At 45.8% G+C, this 16,557-nt stretch overlaps 1 protein-coding gene and 1 long non-coding RNA gene across 2 annotated transcripts in view; both read right to left on the bottom strand.

Moving 5' to 3' along the window:
- Positions 1–9,647, bottom strand: part of TMEM135 (transmembrane protein 135) — a 189,443-nt gene extending 179,796 nt beyond the window's left edge. The window contains exon 1 of the mRNA XM_005232203.4: positions 9,378–9,647. Coding sequence (XP_005232260.1) covers positions 9,378–9,518 — 141 coding nt within the window. The 5' untranslated portion in view covers positions 9,519–9,647. The remainder of the gene's footprint in view (positions 1–9,377) is intronic.
- Positions 9,648–12,004: 2,357 nt separating this feature from the next.
- On the bottom strand, positions 12,005–16,182 carry LOC129784399 (uncharacterized). Its single transcript, XR_008747112.1, has 2 exons — positions 16,101–16,182; positions 12,005–15,982 (listed from the first exon to the last, which is right to left on the bottom strand). It is a non-coding gene; the product is annotated as an uncharacterized LOC129784399 (long non-coding RNA).
- Between the last annotated feature and the right edge of the window lie 375 nt (positions 16,183–16,557).

The raw sequence follows: 16,557 nt of genomic DNA on the forward strand, positions 1-16,557 counted from the left end.
TTTATGACAGCCAAGTAACACACCTGTCGCTGTATGCTGAAATTTTAAGAAATTAAAAAATCTCATAGCAACAAGTCTAAAGAATTAGTAGTGCACGTGCAGATAGCTTAAGAAAATTATATTTATTGTTGTATTTGGTTCATCTGCGCATAAATTGTACTCACAACAAAAACCCAGAAGAGACTATTAAATAAACTACGTAGTCTGTGTATCACTGGATGTTATAAGAGTAAGCATATGTGGATCTGGATGAAATTTAGACAGATCACAAACCACTGCAGTCCTCAGACAACAAAACTTCTGCATGCTACAGTCAGAAAAGACAAATACATTACTCTTTAACAGCACCTCCAAGTGAGAAACTGATTTGATGAAATATACCCTGATTGTGTGACATCTGCACCCTACACAAACACAAAAGGAAGTGGGGGGATTAAACATCTGCCAGCCTGACTTTCAGAGAAAATATTTCCGGTCCCAAATACAACTTAGTTTGGTACTAAGATGTGGTCAGGTAAAGTGTTTTAAGTAAGGTAAGTCAAGCACGGGGGGGGGCGGGCAAAAAAGAGTTTCTTTCCACACCTGAGGAATGATCTAACACTGCCTAGTGTTCCATTACTATCCACATAAAAACTGAAAACAGACAATGACTTAAAATTTTTAAGAAAAATAACTTTTTTCCTCACTTCTGCATACAACTGTTTAAAACTTGAAACCCAAACTCAATTATGATTTAATGCAGGCCTGACAACTTTAGCAGGCTTTTGAAGAGAACTCCACACCCTCGTTACTTACAAACAAAGGGAACGAACAGCCAGACTAATACATGGCATACTACAGCAAAAGACATAACTACAAATTTGTCCTCCAAAAACCTTGAGCACACAAGCACCATAATGATTCCCTAAACAGCTGATTATCTTTTATGCACCTAGCCCAGACTGGAAGATTTCTCCTTCTCCTGTTCATCAACATAATGTAAACCGACCACAGATTTACTCTCAGATGGTAACCACCCCATCTCCCTTACAATTTAAAACAAACTCTGATTTAACTCTCACTAAAACACTTCAGTCATTATCATCTTAAAATAGATACAAAATGTTCATATATATTAATACCTCTCTCATTTATTCTGAAAAAAAGAAGCTCTAAAATGGTTTTTCCACCTACACTAAATATGAGAGACAGGCTACTACATCTCTAAGACTGTTTTCACGTGAACAGAGATGAGGGTAGGAGGAAACATGGGTTTTAGACTTTTAACTAAATAACCACATGGAGAGGAGTTGGACAGAGGAGCTCACCTCTCAAATCAAATGCAAACACTCTTAAAGTAATACCCTAGTCACTCTAAGAATAAGCATTGTTCATGATTTGAACCCTAAGGCCTACTGTATTTTATGTCTGAAGTATTAAAAAAAAGCCTACTCGGTAAAAATAAAGAACTAGACAGAAAAAAAGTATTTTCTAGCATTAACTACAGAACTCACACAACCGCATTTTGACTCTCCAACATGAAAATGTAATTACAAAAAATCAGTCCACTAGATTCAGCATACCACCAGTTTTGTGGAAAGTACACTGCTTAAGTTCTTTCTTTTTTAATTTTATCTTCATATACAAATTTTAAGCCCTGTAGAACTAAGAAATCATAATTAATTTATTCTGTCTTAACCATGGAACAAATATATGCATTTCCAACACCATCCTTAAAACAGAGCTACATAGTGTAGTGCAAGACTTGAGCCAGACTTTCAAAGTGTTCCAGCAGAAAAGGAACACAAGATTCAACAACGAGCTTTCCCATGATCAGAGGCACTGGTCAGGCCTGATTAGTTTAACAATGTCACACCCACAAGTAATCAACACCCAACTGCAGTAACCTAAGCTTCACCTCCAGTATCCTCAGCCTCCACCTACGTCCCTGAACTACCGATCCCACAGGAGCCATCGCCCACAAAGAGTGGTTTGACCTAATGAACGTGCTAATTTGCTGACCAGTGTACACAGTCCAACAGGCTACATGGCAGGCTACAAAAACCAAAGGCCTTGCATCAACTCTGCCATCATGTGTACATCATTGCTCCTCTCCCACGTCCACCAAACCACCACTTCCGAAGTTTCTAAAAAGTTTAAGTCTTTAAGAACACTATCTCCCCCCATCAAATGTTAGCCAACACATCCAGCACTGATTGACGGAAACGGGGAAAAAAAGCACTATCACGTCTCTCTCATTCCTCCACAATAACCAACTAAAGTTAAGCTTATCATAACGAACTTTTATTTTAAAAAAAGAAAAAAGCTATAGAAATACTCTGACACCTAGCCAAATCTCCAGGAAGGCAAAGTTCAGTGACATTTATAAAAGTGACTATCTGGCACATTTAGCCACCTTTAAAATGCAAATTTAGAGACAATGAACAATGCTGTGTGGATAGTTTATAGAATACATATGCCGGGAGTCATTAAAAAGCCAAGGAAAATTTTAGAACTTAAGGCAAGTGTGCATGCTAAAAGCAAAGCAATTCTCAGTATTTAAACCAGTTAAGAAAATACCTCAGATTACTCAAGTAGCAGGCAGGACTACAGATGGATGTCAGATTTCTTTCATAATTATTTATATTTATCATTTTGTATGAATTTTATTACAGTATTCCTATGCTTTATTAAAACTATTTTTAAGTACTCTGGAGTAACTTTATCTCAAAATGTCCTCAGGTAACACTTGGGTTTTACAAGGCACTGTTCAAATCAGCAGTTTGTTCCTCATGCCTCCTCTTAAACAGTCAGATTTGTTGTTTCTCAATTAGCTGGTCCCTCCCTGATTTCATGGATTATAAAACCTGGCTTCCAGATTTTTCTTCATTTCATAAGTCAGTTCCTGCAAAACCCTGAGGAAGAGCATGTGCCTCCTGCTTTCTGACTTCGTCCATCCCTTGTGAGATGTTATACGAGGACCACCATCAGGGGGGTTGGATTGTTTTGATTTGTTTTTTTTTAAATTTTCCGTATCATCCACTCAACTGAAAAAAAGATACGAACAGTACTCGTGCACTCTTTGAATGACATCTAATTACCTTCAAACCTGGCATTGCTCTCATGCCATGATGATGTAACTCCACCACTTGTTTCCCTTGCACTTAAATGAGTAGAAGGCTATTTTTCATTCCCCAAAAATGTCTAACTCAGTATAAGTTTCAACAATTTTCCTCCTACCCTGAAATTCTTGCACTCTGCTATACATCTGTATCAACTTAAGAGATTTACATGTTCCTGACAAACAGTCCCTTTAATACTTTTTGCTAATTGGCAGTACTTGCAGTGTCTTTACCAAGATCTTTGCTCAGGCAGTCAAGGCTGGGGCTTTCCTTGCTTTCCACCATTACCGTGATACAGGCTCCAGGTTACTCCCTGCATCTCTGAGCATAAATTCTTCAACCCACCTCAAAACATTAACCTATTCTTCTAAAATTCTCAGTATCTCAGCAAAAGAGTATTTTTGTTTATTTTCAAATTATAGAATAATTTTACTGATCTGGCCCAAAAGCCACCTGAACAGGGCAGAATGATCACAGCCTCGAAGGAAGATGCCACAGCCAGGGTCTTACTTAAGTAACATTTAAGTTAATTTTAGTCATACTAAACCCAGCTTCCAGAAGAATCTAAAGGCAAGAACCTGACCTACACATCATTAATAACACAGCACAGAGATACGGGACACTACACGGTACTAAAATGATCGGATATCCCAACACAAGCAACCACATACCACCATCACAGCAACTCCAGGTCCCGGGTCCTGTCAGAAAGGAGTTTCTTGACAGGCTACCCGAGATCCAAGCTGGCATACAGAAGCTTATTCAAGGGTAACACTAACATCCTTCTTAGTGTGCCCACCCTACTTCCACATACACAATGCTTGACAGTGCAAACAATAAACATATTTTAATATACCCAGCAATGCTGGATGATTTTAGAATACAATCTGGCCAGTACAGCTTTCCCACACACCTCAGAAGGATGATACATGATGACTATGTCTACCTGGTAGATAAGACAGGATCTGGTTTAGTGTTAGGTGGCTCCCTAGCTTTGCTCAGGAACAAACCACTCTCCTTAAAACAAACCACACGTGAAATGAGCCTGAAGCAGCAGCAACATGGCCAGCATGCACCATCCATCCTTGGGGCTAATCTCCAGCCCTAGCCTACAGCAATGTGCGTAGAGCCAAGAAAGTGATGCAACACGCACACTTTGTTCTACCTCACTTCGATCCTTGGGGATTCTGTCTTCCATCAAACAGTTTTCAGAGTTATTCATTAGTGCAATTATTAGGTTTGTTTTTACCTCTAGTCAGGTGGTGGTTTATCTGTGAGAAGACCTGCCAGCTGCCATGTGCATGACTGCCTGGCCCATGCTGTCCTAGTACCACTGTCCCTCCCACATTCACACACGAACAAAGAACACCTTGTACTTGTGCAATTGCTGACAGCATTTGCATCTTTAACAATATCATATGCAATGCTGTGCTAAGGAGCTCACAAAATAAATAATGCAGATCGAGGGAGGGAAAGAATACAGATACTCAGCAGTCAAAGAGCGACTAGGAAGGCAACAGCACTGGAATCGTAAGTAGGAAAAAAAAACTTTTGACGCAGAAAGAGAAAGAAGCCATTGGCATCTATGAACCTGAAGGCTATTAGAAGCACGTATGTGCTTCTATATATATATGTTATATATATGTTCTATATATATGGCACAAGTATGAAAAATACTACAAATGAGACCAAAACGAGTATGAAATGAGTATGAAGAGAGCATCAAAAGTGAGACCGAAATTAGTATGAAAAGGGTATGAAAAGAAATTAAGTGAAAGAAATCGGTAGCATACAGCAAGCCCTGAGGACCAATAAAAAACGTAGTGGAACAGCAGGCTCCAGTTACACCTGTTCTGCTAAATAATTGCCTGAACCATCGCTCAGTCCAGAGGACAGGCGGAACAGAGCTGCTGGCATCCGCACTGCTTTAGGCCTGGTGCTCTATGCCAGCGGGTCTGTCTGGAAGAGAGGTGTGTGGCGACAGAGCCAGGAGTAAACGAACAGTCAGTGTGAACTACGAAGGGGCCAGTACTCAGGCTGTTGCCTGGCTGTGTCGTTCAGCAGCAGAGGCACACTGGGTGAGGAAGGGCAGCAGATGTAGAGTGTGAAGGAGCCAGTGCTGGGAAGGAAGGGCAGGAGAGATGTTGGTGGGGAAGGGAAGGCCTGTGTTTGACAGAGGAAGGCCAGGACAGAAGTTAGGTTGGAGAAGGGGAAGAGGGAGCCCAGCTTAAATTAAGTGAAGAAAACAGATGATCAGAATAGGAGAAAGAAAAAGTGAATGATGCAAATTACTTTTGTCATCCCATAGGCAAAAAGTTAGAAAAATTAGCGTAACTGCAAAGTAGCAAACAGATGATTTTTACCTTATTTAGATTAACAGGAAATGTTACCACCAGATCCAATTATCTCTAATATACCACAAAGATTTCATACTAATAAATAAGCATATTCACCTACTGCAAGATGTACCATCATCAAAAAAGTGCCTAAAACCTACAGACCCCCAGGAAACAGAGGACTTTGCTCTAACGCAAGTGATGAATGGCAGATTTCCCATGTGAAATCAACAGAAATCCCAGGAAACAGAAGCTGAAACAATTCAAATCCAATATTCTAGCCTCTCATTTCCCTTTCCCCAGCTTTACACAATTCCCCCGTTAAATCATTAACTTCTCCCCACCTCTGTGAATCTCAAGAAGTCTGAATTCTTCAACTTGGGAAAAACAAGATTATGTCTTCACATTTTCCTTAGCTCTGACTCCTCAAAAAGAAAAAAAATTTCTAGATAGAACAAAATACAAATAACGAAGGCCTTTTTCAGTAAAGTTTTCTTAAGATATCAAGGCAGGCATTTATTTTAAGCATAATAATTATAAGGTTTATTTGGGAGATTGTTTGGGGTTTCTTTTGGGAGTATGGGTGTTAAGCAATTTTTAACCTTTTTTTTTTTTTTTTTTTTTGTATGAGTGGGTCTCAGAAGACTTATGCATTGGGACACTTGGTTTGTGAAATACAAGCAATCTTAATTATGAAATAGGCATTCCTGTCAGCCACTTTGTATGGGGAGGGGCAAGTCAACTTAGATATAAACCCTACTCTTGCTAAAGCAATCAATTTGTCCTACAGCAAAAATAAGACAATGAAAGTATGATATCTGAAAATTGCATTGTTTCCAACTAAAAAAAATACTCAGTCATTTTTAAAAAAAAAAAAAAAGTACTGCATTACTTCAAAGCAAAGACTCTTTACAGCCATTTACTGAAAACCAGTATTTCGCTCATCAAATACTAGCATCAATTAATTTGGCTCCATCAGTCTCCAACTGATTGATGAGCAGCAAAACCTTTAATAGATGTGGCGTGTAGCTGTTAAAATGAGTGTGGGCTCTGGATTAAAACTGTCCCTAACCATGATCTCTCCTAGAATGACCTCTGGCAATTTATTCACATCTACTCATTCTCATTCATTTCCACACAAGCTTTTGTGAAAAGAAACTCTTTCATCTACTTTCCTTCGTTATTACCTTGTGGCAACAGGAGGAACAAACAAGCAGAAGCCATTTTACAGGCTTGACATAGAAAAACTACGTGCAATTTTTTTGTCGTTGAGCTCTACAAAGGACAGGAATTAAGCAGTACCAGGAACATTCTACACATACACTGATATAACTATAAAGATAAAACAACTTAAGTTCATCCCCTTACATGAATCTCAGACTACAGAAAAGGACTGAACATTTGTGCTGTCCAACAGCGATATTCCATTTAAAAATTTAAGCACAGCTTAAAGTCTGGCAATGAATGAATTTAGCGATGCCTCTCCTAATTCAGGAGTGTTCCTTCCCTCCCAAGCTACTGAATGTGCAAGGCTCCTGCTTCCTCCTCTGCAGTCCCCACTGCACTCTTTCACTCTTTACCTTAAGCGGGCTCTGGTGCTCATCAAACCCTGCTCAATAAATCAATAAAATTCATTAATGTAGTTGAAAATTACCCCAGCTAAAAACAGGGTAGTAACATCTTCTGGGTTAACAGGTGAATCAAACCTGCTCAAGGAGAGATGAGGTCCAAGACCCCACAAAGAAAGGAGTATAGTTATATGCCTGGGAGCAAAGTCAGGCAAATGCTACCGCCTTCTTTAAGTAGCAGCAAGATTTTAGAGCAGCTCAGCTTTAGATTACTCTGGTAAGTCAGGTTAAACACTGTCAATAAAAACCCAAGAAAAATAAAAAAATGTAAAGAAAGCTGAGTAAAAACTGATGCAGATTTTTTGTGGTACAGCATGACACTGGTTGAGAAGGTTCCCACCCCACCTTGGATTTGTGACAAGATATAACTGTTTATGGGGCCAAAGTGCAAAAAAGATGAGGAAAACTTTTTGGATTTTTAAGTTTGTTTCTATGGGGCCACAGTGTAAAACAGATCAGGAAAATATATTGGATTTTTAGGGTTTTTTCTCTTTTGCTTTCTCCCTATCCTGTGACTGCAGAACTGAGTGAACCATAATGTAGCTATGAGCAGGAACCTCTTTACCAAGCTAGGCTGCTGCTAGAGAACTTTGATTTAATTACAGAGCTGTTTAAGCTGCTTTATCTTTAGCCAGACCTGACACATCACCACTACACCTCTTATGGCTCATTTGAGTCCCATTCTCTGCTGGCACAAGTATTCATGCACCCACAGAGCAAACTGGATCAAAAAGCAAATACAAAGAAAAATAATGACTGGGGGGAATGTTCTTCTCTGTATGGGTTTCCTGACCCAAGCTCACTGTATGCTGACATGAACAGCTGCCACTTCTGTTTGTGTCAGTTCAGAGTGAAAGTGCTCACTGTCAGACACGATGACTCCTCAGGTCCACACTACTACCAGTTATTAACTTTTTTTTTTATCATGTAATTAGATGGCGTCACAATTTTCACTCAAGGCACACTTCAACAGGAGCTTAAACTAATTGTGTCGGGACTGCTGCAGTCCCACTCCTTCCCTTCTCTTCATTACATGCTCAATAATTTTGTTGTACCAGCACTGGTATAGAACTGAAACTACAGACTTCCTTTCTGTAAGAAAACTACAGTTTTTCTTTCTTTAAGACTTAGTTTGGAGCCACCTTGGTAGCCAGCTCACCACTCAATCCTCCAAGCACCACTACAGGAGAAACACAGAGGTGGAAGCAGAAGGAAGTGCTCACCTGCAGCGATTCCAGCCTAGAACAGCTTGCAGGGTATGTTTACACAGATGGATGCAAACAGATCCTGACTCCTCTACCTACACCCTAATTTACTGGAAGCAAGCCAGCTGCAACTGAGGTGATATAACCAAGTCTAACTGTACACTCAAGCAAAGATACCTCACCTGTAGGATACTTGCTGAATACTTAAGATTTATTTAGCTTTAATGTATTTTTTTCCCCTTGCTTCATTATACAATGGAATCTCCTTCACATAAGGCACTTATTACCAGGATGCCTCCAACAGCAATACATGCATGCAGTACACTTGCTATCGCGAAGACACTATGCTAGCCTCCCAGGCAAACACCAAGTGGTTTTATTCAGGTGTCATAGGTACTGGAAAATGGCAAAAAAAGGACATTCAGGTTGTGCCCATGCCCTCCTACCCACCAGCTTCATCCCTGTCACAGCTTATTATGCCATCAGACTCCACCATCCCCCATGCCCTCCATCTCCCCTCCCAGGCCCAGCCTGAACACACTCCCCCTCTCCTGTGCCTCCCTCCCAAAGCACCAGGTTCTCCCCGACCACAACCCTTACACCCTCCACCCCCCAAACCAAGCTGCCCACACCACCAGCTCTCCTCCCCAGCACCAGACTCCCCCCAAAACATCCTGGCTGCCTTCCGCCCCCCTCACCCCAGGGTCAGGCCACCCCTTCACATCTCTCCTGCTCCCTCCTCTGCCCTCAACCCAGACCAGCCTCCCACTCTCGATATGCCTTCTACCCTTACCCCCCACCCCCACTCCAGGCCACACTCCCCCTCCCCCGGCTCTGATATCCCACGTGCCCTCCCCAAACATCCTAATGCCCTTCCCCCTCACCTCAGGCCTGGTTCCCCGCCATCCCTCGTACCCTTCCCTTCCACCCCAGGTCCCCCCCGCCCTGGTATCCCTCATGATCTTCCACTCAAAAACAAGGCCAGCCTCCCCCTTCTCCGATGCCCCTTGTGCCCCTCCCTCAGGCCAGCCGTGCCCACACGCTCCTCACGCCCTCGCCCCCGCGGGCCAGCCCCTGCCCTCACGCCCCCCGGCCCCGCGGACCCACCAGGTAGAGGGTGCCGTAGATGCGGAGGGACTCGGCCAGCGCCCCCTGCGTGACGTGCAGGACGGCCCAGGAGCAGCGCGGGTGCCAGGTGTGCCCGATCTCGTAGCAGCTGTGGGGGATGGACTTGCTCAGCGCCGCCATCTTTGCCGCGCGCGGGGAGGGGGCGCGCGCGCCCGCCGCGTCACCGCCGAAGCAGGAGAAAGGTCGCGCGGGGCGCTGGCGGCGGCGGCGGGGTTACTCGCGGGCATCCGCTCCCCCTCCCCCCCCGCCTCCCCCCCCCCCGCCTCGCGGCTCGCGTGAGGACCGTAGCCAATCCGCGGCCGCCGGGGGGCGGGGAGCGGCCGGGGGCGGGGTGGCGCGAGCCTCCGCGCGGGGCGCGTGGCGCACGTGGGCTGGGGGCGGCGCGCGGTGCCGTTCGCGTCCCGCGTGTCCCGTCCGCCTGGCCTGTCCCCACGCCCCGCCGCTCCGGGCAGCGCCGCGCTCCTGCCGCCGCCCCCCCGCCGCGGCCCTCCTCCCGCCGCGGGGCTTGCCCGGCGCGCCCCTGCCCGCTGCTCCGGCGCCCCTGCCCGGTGCGCCCCTGCCCGGTGCTCCGGTGCCCCTGCCCGGTGCGCCCTTGCCCGGTGCGTCCCTGCTCGGCGTGCCCTTGCCCGGTGCTCCGGTGCCCCTGCCCGACGTGCCCCTGCCCGGCGTGCCCTCGCCTGGTGCTCCGGTGCCCCTGCCCGGTGCGCCGCTGCCCGGTGCTCCGGTGCCCGTGCCCGACGGGGCGCCGCGGGTAGCGCACGTAGGGAGAGGCTGCCCGGAGCGCCCTCCGTCACCCCGGGGTGGGAGCGGCGGGGGGGCCGGCGCCTCAAGCCTGGGTACCCCCGGCCCGGTCGCGGGCTGCGGGCGGGCTCCGCAGCGACCGATGTAGCCAAGGAAGGGCCGGGGGTGGGGGGGATAGCGAGAGCGGGCCCAGGGAGAGGAGAAGCTTGAAAGAGGCCGATTCTGTTTTGGAAAGAAGGGGAGTGGGATATGGGGGGGGGCGTATGGGAGAAGGAGAGGGGTGGGATATGAGGGAAGGGGGAGTGGATGGGGGGGGATATGGAGGGGGTTTACAGAACCCTGATGGCAGTGACCAATGACACGGTTATGGGGCAGATGCCAAACTGGCATCTGGTTCCAGCTTGAAATTGGGATTATTTTGAGACTGAACGGGCCGGGCGTGTCGGGACCTGGGGATTTTACTTCGGCCTTTCGTAACTCGCCGGCCTGCAAACGTCGGTCCCGCGGAGCCAGGGCGCCCCGGGCTCGCTGTGCGCGGTCAGGTCCGGAGGGGTTATTTCAAGCCCTAGGTGGGACATACGTCCCGAGGCAAACAGGAGGATCAGCAAGCCAACCTGAGGCAAACCCGGACTTGGAACAGATCCACAGCGAGAAAATTCTTTCCCCTTACAGCCTGCCTCCAAATTCCCCCGCTGCCGAGCCCGCAGTTTCCCTCACGGATCAGACCCGAGACCAGTCCCTGCTGCTCCCAACGAGATAGAGCAAATCCCTCATTAATTTTGCAAACAGCGTTATGGGGGGGGGGGAGGGGGGGGGGGTGTCCCCCGAGGAGCCTGCGGCGGGTGGAAGGGCACGCTTGCGTGGCAGATTGAGCAGCCCATGATGGGTAAATTGGGCGCTTAGCAAAGCCGCCGAGACGCTACTTGCAGGCTCCCGGCAAATCTGCAGGAGGAGAATTTTTTTGGCCCAAACAGTTCAATTATATTCCTTCAGTCAAGCGTGCTTGAGCGACCAGCCCTCTGCTAGGTAGAACTCTTGTCCAGGACGCTCTGGGTTTCAGAGCTAGTGGAAGACACTGGAGGGAGCTTTTAAATCCAGCCCGGGCGCTGGGGCTGCGTGCCTGGCTGGGGGGGCAGTGCTGCCGTGTGCTGACCCCCCTCGGGAAGCGGCACTGGCCGGATAACCTGCCGCAGCGCTGTCTGGACTTTGGCTTGCACCCAGTGCCTTGCTTGCTGGTTTTATATTACTCTGTTAAAGAACTGCTTGTGGGTAGAAAAGGCAATTATTGCCTAAGATACGGATTTTGGCTCTCTCGCTTGCATGTTTTGGCTTTGATGCTACTCTGGGCTTAAGGCTTGCTTGCTGCCTTGTATTTGTGGGCAGGGAGCATGTACAGGATTAATAATTGCACAAGCTAATAATTTCACAAGCTAATAATTTCACTTCTGATACACGGTTTTGCAGACGGTCCTAATTTTGGAGGACCTGCCCTCCTCAAGTTAAGGAAAATGGGTAAAGAAGGACCCAGCGGGATCCCTCCCTCATTTGTGCTGTAGCCCTGATCTGGCTGAATAGCTGCCCGCTCGGAACTGGAGGCTTTGGCACCTCTCCTGTCGGGTCAGCTGAGGAAGACTCTGATGATGCACTAATAAAGAAGGCAGCACAGCCCTGACCTTGCTCAGGGCCCTTTTCCATGGGGTTGCAGTACCGTATTCTGGGAAGAAGTAGGGGTAAAGCAGCCTGGGAGTACTGCTGACAGCCCAAGTGGCATTGGTGGTCAGCACAGGCTACTCTGTCCTGGGAGAAACTTACCCTTGATTGGAACTGGGACAAAATAATCTTGCAAAAGGATGGACTCACATGAATTAAAAAAGCATCGAGGACCTTTATTTTTGCCCCCTGTAAGTACCTGGGGGTTTTGGGAGCACTCCTTGCCACGTGAGCAAGGCTGCGTACTAGGAGTAGCAGGCTGTGTCTATAACATTACTTAAACAGCAGTGATGAATCCTGTGGTATAAAGCCAGGTAACGTGGCACACGCTGTTCAGGACTTGCCTTTCAATATTTAGGTGCCTCGGAGGCAGTTACTCAGAGTAGTCCCAAAAACAAAGCCGGGGAGTGAGCTAATTGCTAAGCAGCACAAATGGTGGGGAAGCTGAGAGTGCTCAGCTTACTCCGTGGTCCTTATGGATGTAGCAGTATCAGTGTGTCTGCATAAAAATTTAGGCTGCTGAAAATGTCGGATAGACATGAGCCTCGTTAGACTAAGACAGCTACGATATCCCAGCCTCCATGCCTTGTGCCACAGAAGGGAGCAATGTGGCAGCGTCTCACTGTATTTAGACTCTGCTCCAGTTGCTCACGTACCCGTTTGCAGGTGGGTTAACAAAATGCAGCTTTCAGCACATGTCCAGGGCCAGACTGAGTCTTTACAAGGGACCTGAACTGATGGACAGCACTGCAATCCTCCAGTTCACCTATACCTATGATAACTGGTTACATTAGGGAACCAGAGGGCTTGGGTAGCAATTGCTGAATGAAGTAGTGCCTGTCTTTCCAGGTTCTGGTGGGCCTCAGTCTGAGAACATTTTCCACTGAGATCTTCAGCATCTGCTAAATCTAGGATCTGCAAGTAGGTCACGTGTCTCATCTCAGCCCATGAGAGTAGTGGGAGGTATGAAGATTTTCTCTCGCCTTTGCAGTGGCAGGTATCGGTGTTAGGAGGTGATCTAGCTGGGAAGAATCCAAGGCAGAGCGTTTCACGTATTAGAACAAAACCAGGCAGACAAAAAGAAACTGAGGAAAAAAGCCAAATGGGCAACTTCACATTGCAGGAGGCTTTGCCTTTCAATTGCATTGGGATCGGAAGATCTTCCTTCTAAACATTTTTAAGTATCAGAACAATCTGGAAACATTTTAACTTGGAAGAAACATCATGCTTTGCCCTCTCGATTCCCTCATGCTGCTTTCCAATTTGTGTGCTGGTTTTTGCCATGTAGTTGTTTTCTCCCTTGGGACAGGTGATCCAGCCTTCCCCTTCTACTCATGCAGTTTTTGGTGCCTGAACTTCACGTCTGGAAGTAGCTTCTGCTATCCGATAAGAACTGCTCATTCCAGCAGAAGGATTTTTTTGCATTCACTTATATTTCCTTCTTTCTCCATTCTTCCACTCTCATTGTTTTTGTCCTTCAGTTTGTTCTCCTGCCATCTGCGCAATTGTCTTATGCCTCAATCATAAAGTTTATGAAATCCAGACTGAAAAATATTCTGCTGCTAAAAAAGCTAGGGATTAGATTCATCCTTCTGCTCAGGTCAGTGGAGGCAATGCGTACACGCAGACATCTGCTTCCTTCGGTAAACCGCATAGGAACTTGGAGATGTTGCTCCAGTCTCCATTTCTTCTCAAAATCTGGGACAAATGGTAGGTACAGTACATAATCTTGTATATCACTAATGCATGAAATGGCTGTATTGAATGGGAACAAATGACCATTAACTGAGCTGCGTTGACTTTCCTCCAAGGAGAGAAGGACCCTTTAAGAACTACTTTTTACCCTTGTCTCCCAAACTACTTACACTTCGAAACATAACCCATTTTGCATTATTTGTAGAGGGATTCTCTTCTGGCTTACATTCATGAATGTTACTTTTCCATTTCTTAGCAGGGAATAATCTCAAAATACCCTTGTGTTTGCTGATATTTCAAGGTAAAGGACTTGTCTGGAAGTTTTCCCATTTTCCAGATGTAATTGTTTCCAAAATAAATATGGGATGGGCTGTGGGATAATACCCTGCGAACATTTTAATACGCACAATAATATCCTCCAGTTTATACAAATCTGTATATTTTTCTCCAGGGAAAGATGTTGCAGTCTTTCTTACAGAGGTACCAAGGATTACATCAAGATAGCAAATTCGTAATGGTCACCACGCTGATTCTGCAGGCCAAGCCAAGAGATGACATGCTGAGCCATATTCCTGCCACTGGCGTCAGTAGAATTGTACTTGAGCTGTATTTAGCCCATGGTGCTGCTGTTCCTGGAGACAGTGATTTCTTCTTTCTAAATCAGGTGAAGGAATTGGTCTTTAAAGGCTAAATTAAGCCACTGGGTTTGCTAGAAAAGCAGTGAGAGGCAGTGCACGCGGACGCTACAAGAGCAGCCAGAACAGTAACTGTGACCCTGCTGCTTCTCTGCTTCTTTCTTGCTTTCCAGGAAAGCGCTTTCTGTAGTTCTGGGAAGAATGCAAAATCACATTTTGCATCATCTGGGGACCCCAGTGTACTCCTGGGCTTAAAACTCCCTCACCCAGATAATAAAGGCTACTTCCCTACCTTCATTAGACTGGAGCTGCTACAGCCCCACCTTTACACCACCCAGGAGGAATAAAATCTTTTCTGGTGGAAAAGCTGTGTGCTACCAAAAGGTGGGTCTGCCCATGCTCTACAGTCACAGCGTCCTTCCTCTGCCATACTCCTGTCTCGAGGTATATCAAATGCAGCGGTCAGGAAAGACCTGTCCCATAGAGCTCCCGTGTCCTTCATTTCTGCCTACCAGGTGAGGGCAGCAGCCTTCAAACGTGGAGGTGATGGCCACCATGGGTTCCCTTGCCTAGGTATGGGAAGGACGGGGGCTGGCTGGGCTCTGCGGCAGTTAGAGGTGCCTCCACTCCTCAAGAGGTCCAAGAAGTGCAGTAGAGCTCTGGACCGCTATTGTCTATGCCACCTGTTTGCTAATTCACCCTCTGGCTCTTTTGGGGGCATTTTGAATGAGATCTGAGATGAATATGCGATAGAAGGATCTGGCCGTAAGTGGGGTTGCCACCAGGCAGCCGTTACCCACAGGAGCAGCAGTCGGTGGTTGGCTGCTCTTCAGCATCGATGCAAAGAATCTTTCAGAAAATAGGAAAGAAAAAGGAGGCAGGAATGAATGATGAGATCCTCAAATAAAAAAATTTTGTTTGCCCCTCCTCTTCACCCATTTCCATGTTATTTGAAGTCATTACTACCGCATTATTTATGCTTCAAACACAAACATTCTTTCGAAGTCATGAATAGTTTCATGAACTTAAGACTTAGAAGGAGCCATTTTTCTCGGTTTGAAGTTCCTACCATATTTAAAGTTTCTGTAATAAAACTGTCAGTCCATCAAGTCGGGCTGCTAAGGCCACAGATCGAAATGCAGTTGTTCTAAAACAACCAAGCACTCAGCAGCTACTTTGAAAAGTAACGGTAGTTTCTAGGACCTCAGGACTTTTGAAAAGGCTTTCAATGTCAGCCTGAATTTTTCCAGAGGAATAATGAACAGTAAATTTCAGCGACTTAGTTTTCAAACGCTCATGCTGAAATAGCCTCAGGATGCTGATCACTCCTGCTGCCAGCACTTGGATGTCGCAGCAGTAGAATTCAGCAGGCTAAGTAGCAGCTGCTGGATCGCTGTGTTTTGCAGGTTTTTTCAAGCAGGCTGGCAGTGGTTTGAGGTTATCCTGCAGTGCTGCATTGATAAACTACATTGTCCTCAGCAGGGCTATGGATAGCCAAAGCTGTGAGGAAGGTGAATGGCTTGGAGGATGCTCTTTGAGGCAAGTTGCTCCCTTTGCCTTTATTTTCAGCTGCAAGGTGTCTTGAAAGTGCTTCAAATTGCAAATGAAAGAAACAAGGCACCCATGATTCCTTAGCTTTTGAAATGCTGGGTTTAGGCAGGCAGATGTAGCTTTAGGCATCCACGTTTGGACCACCTGTCAAAGATGAAGGCAGTATCAAAATCAGTGGTGGACTTGACGGGACTGCGAAGATACAGACAGTAACGGAGCAGACTGCTTTTGGTTTCTCTCTGCTGGATGGAGCTTTGAATGCACGTGGAAAAGAATCAAGGGAAGAAGTTGAAGCGAGCTAGTTAAAACTCTCAAAAGAACCATTTTTAAACACAGAAGCATTCAGAGAACAAAACCTCCTTTTCAGTACCTCTGGCTCATTCCTAGGGGCTGTTTCTTTTCTGCTACATCAGTTGAGAAAGTCACTAAGGCGTAACAACATTGCAGTGTCCCTAGCAAAAAAAAAAAAAAAAAAAAAAAAAAAAAGAAGCTTGAGAAAACTCTGAATAGCACAGAAAGCAAGAACAAATGTTTTATATATGTGGTATTGTTAAAACTCCCAAGCGGCATAAATATAATAAACAATAGTGAAGAATGGGATATTTCTGTTTGTTTCCCCACACTCGAGATGACCTAACCTACCTCAGGCATGGTTCCACTTTGGGACTTGTGAGTTATTTGATCAGTCCAAACTTGTGAAAATAAACACTATTATTTCACTGTTCTACACTGTGCATTCTTTTGTTCTCCGTCAATCGACTGAGAACTAGCAAATGAAAGTAAATTGTAATAAAACACAAATCAAAATAAAAACTGCCGATAAACCA

The sequence above is a fragment of the Falco peregrinus genome, chromosome 4 (assembly GCF_023634155.1).
Source record: "Falco peregrinus isolate bFalPer1 chromosome 4, bFalPer1.pri, whole genome shotgun sequence".
Lineage (NCBI taxonomy): Eukaryota > Metazoa > Chordata > Aves > Falconiformes > Falconidae > Falco > Falco peregrinus.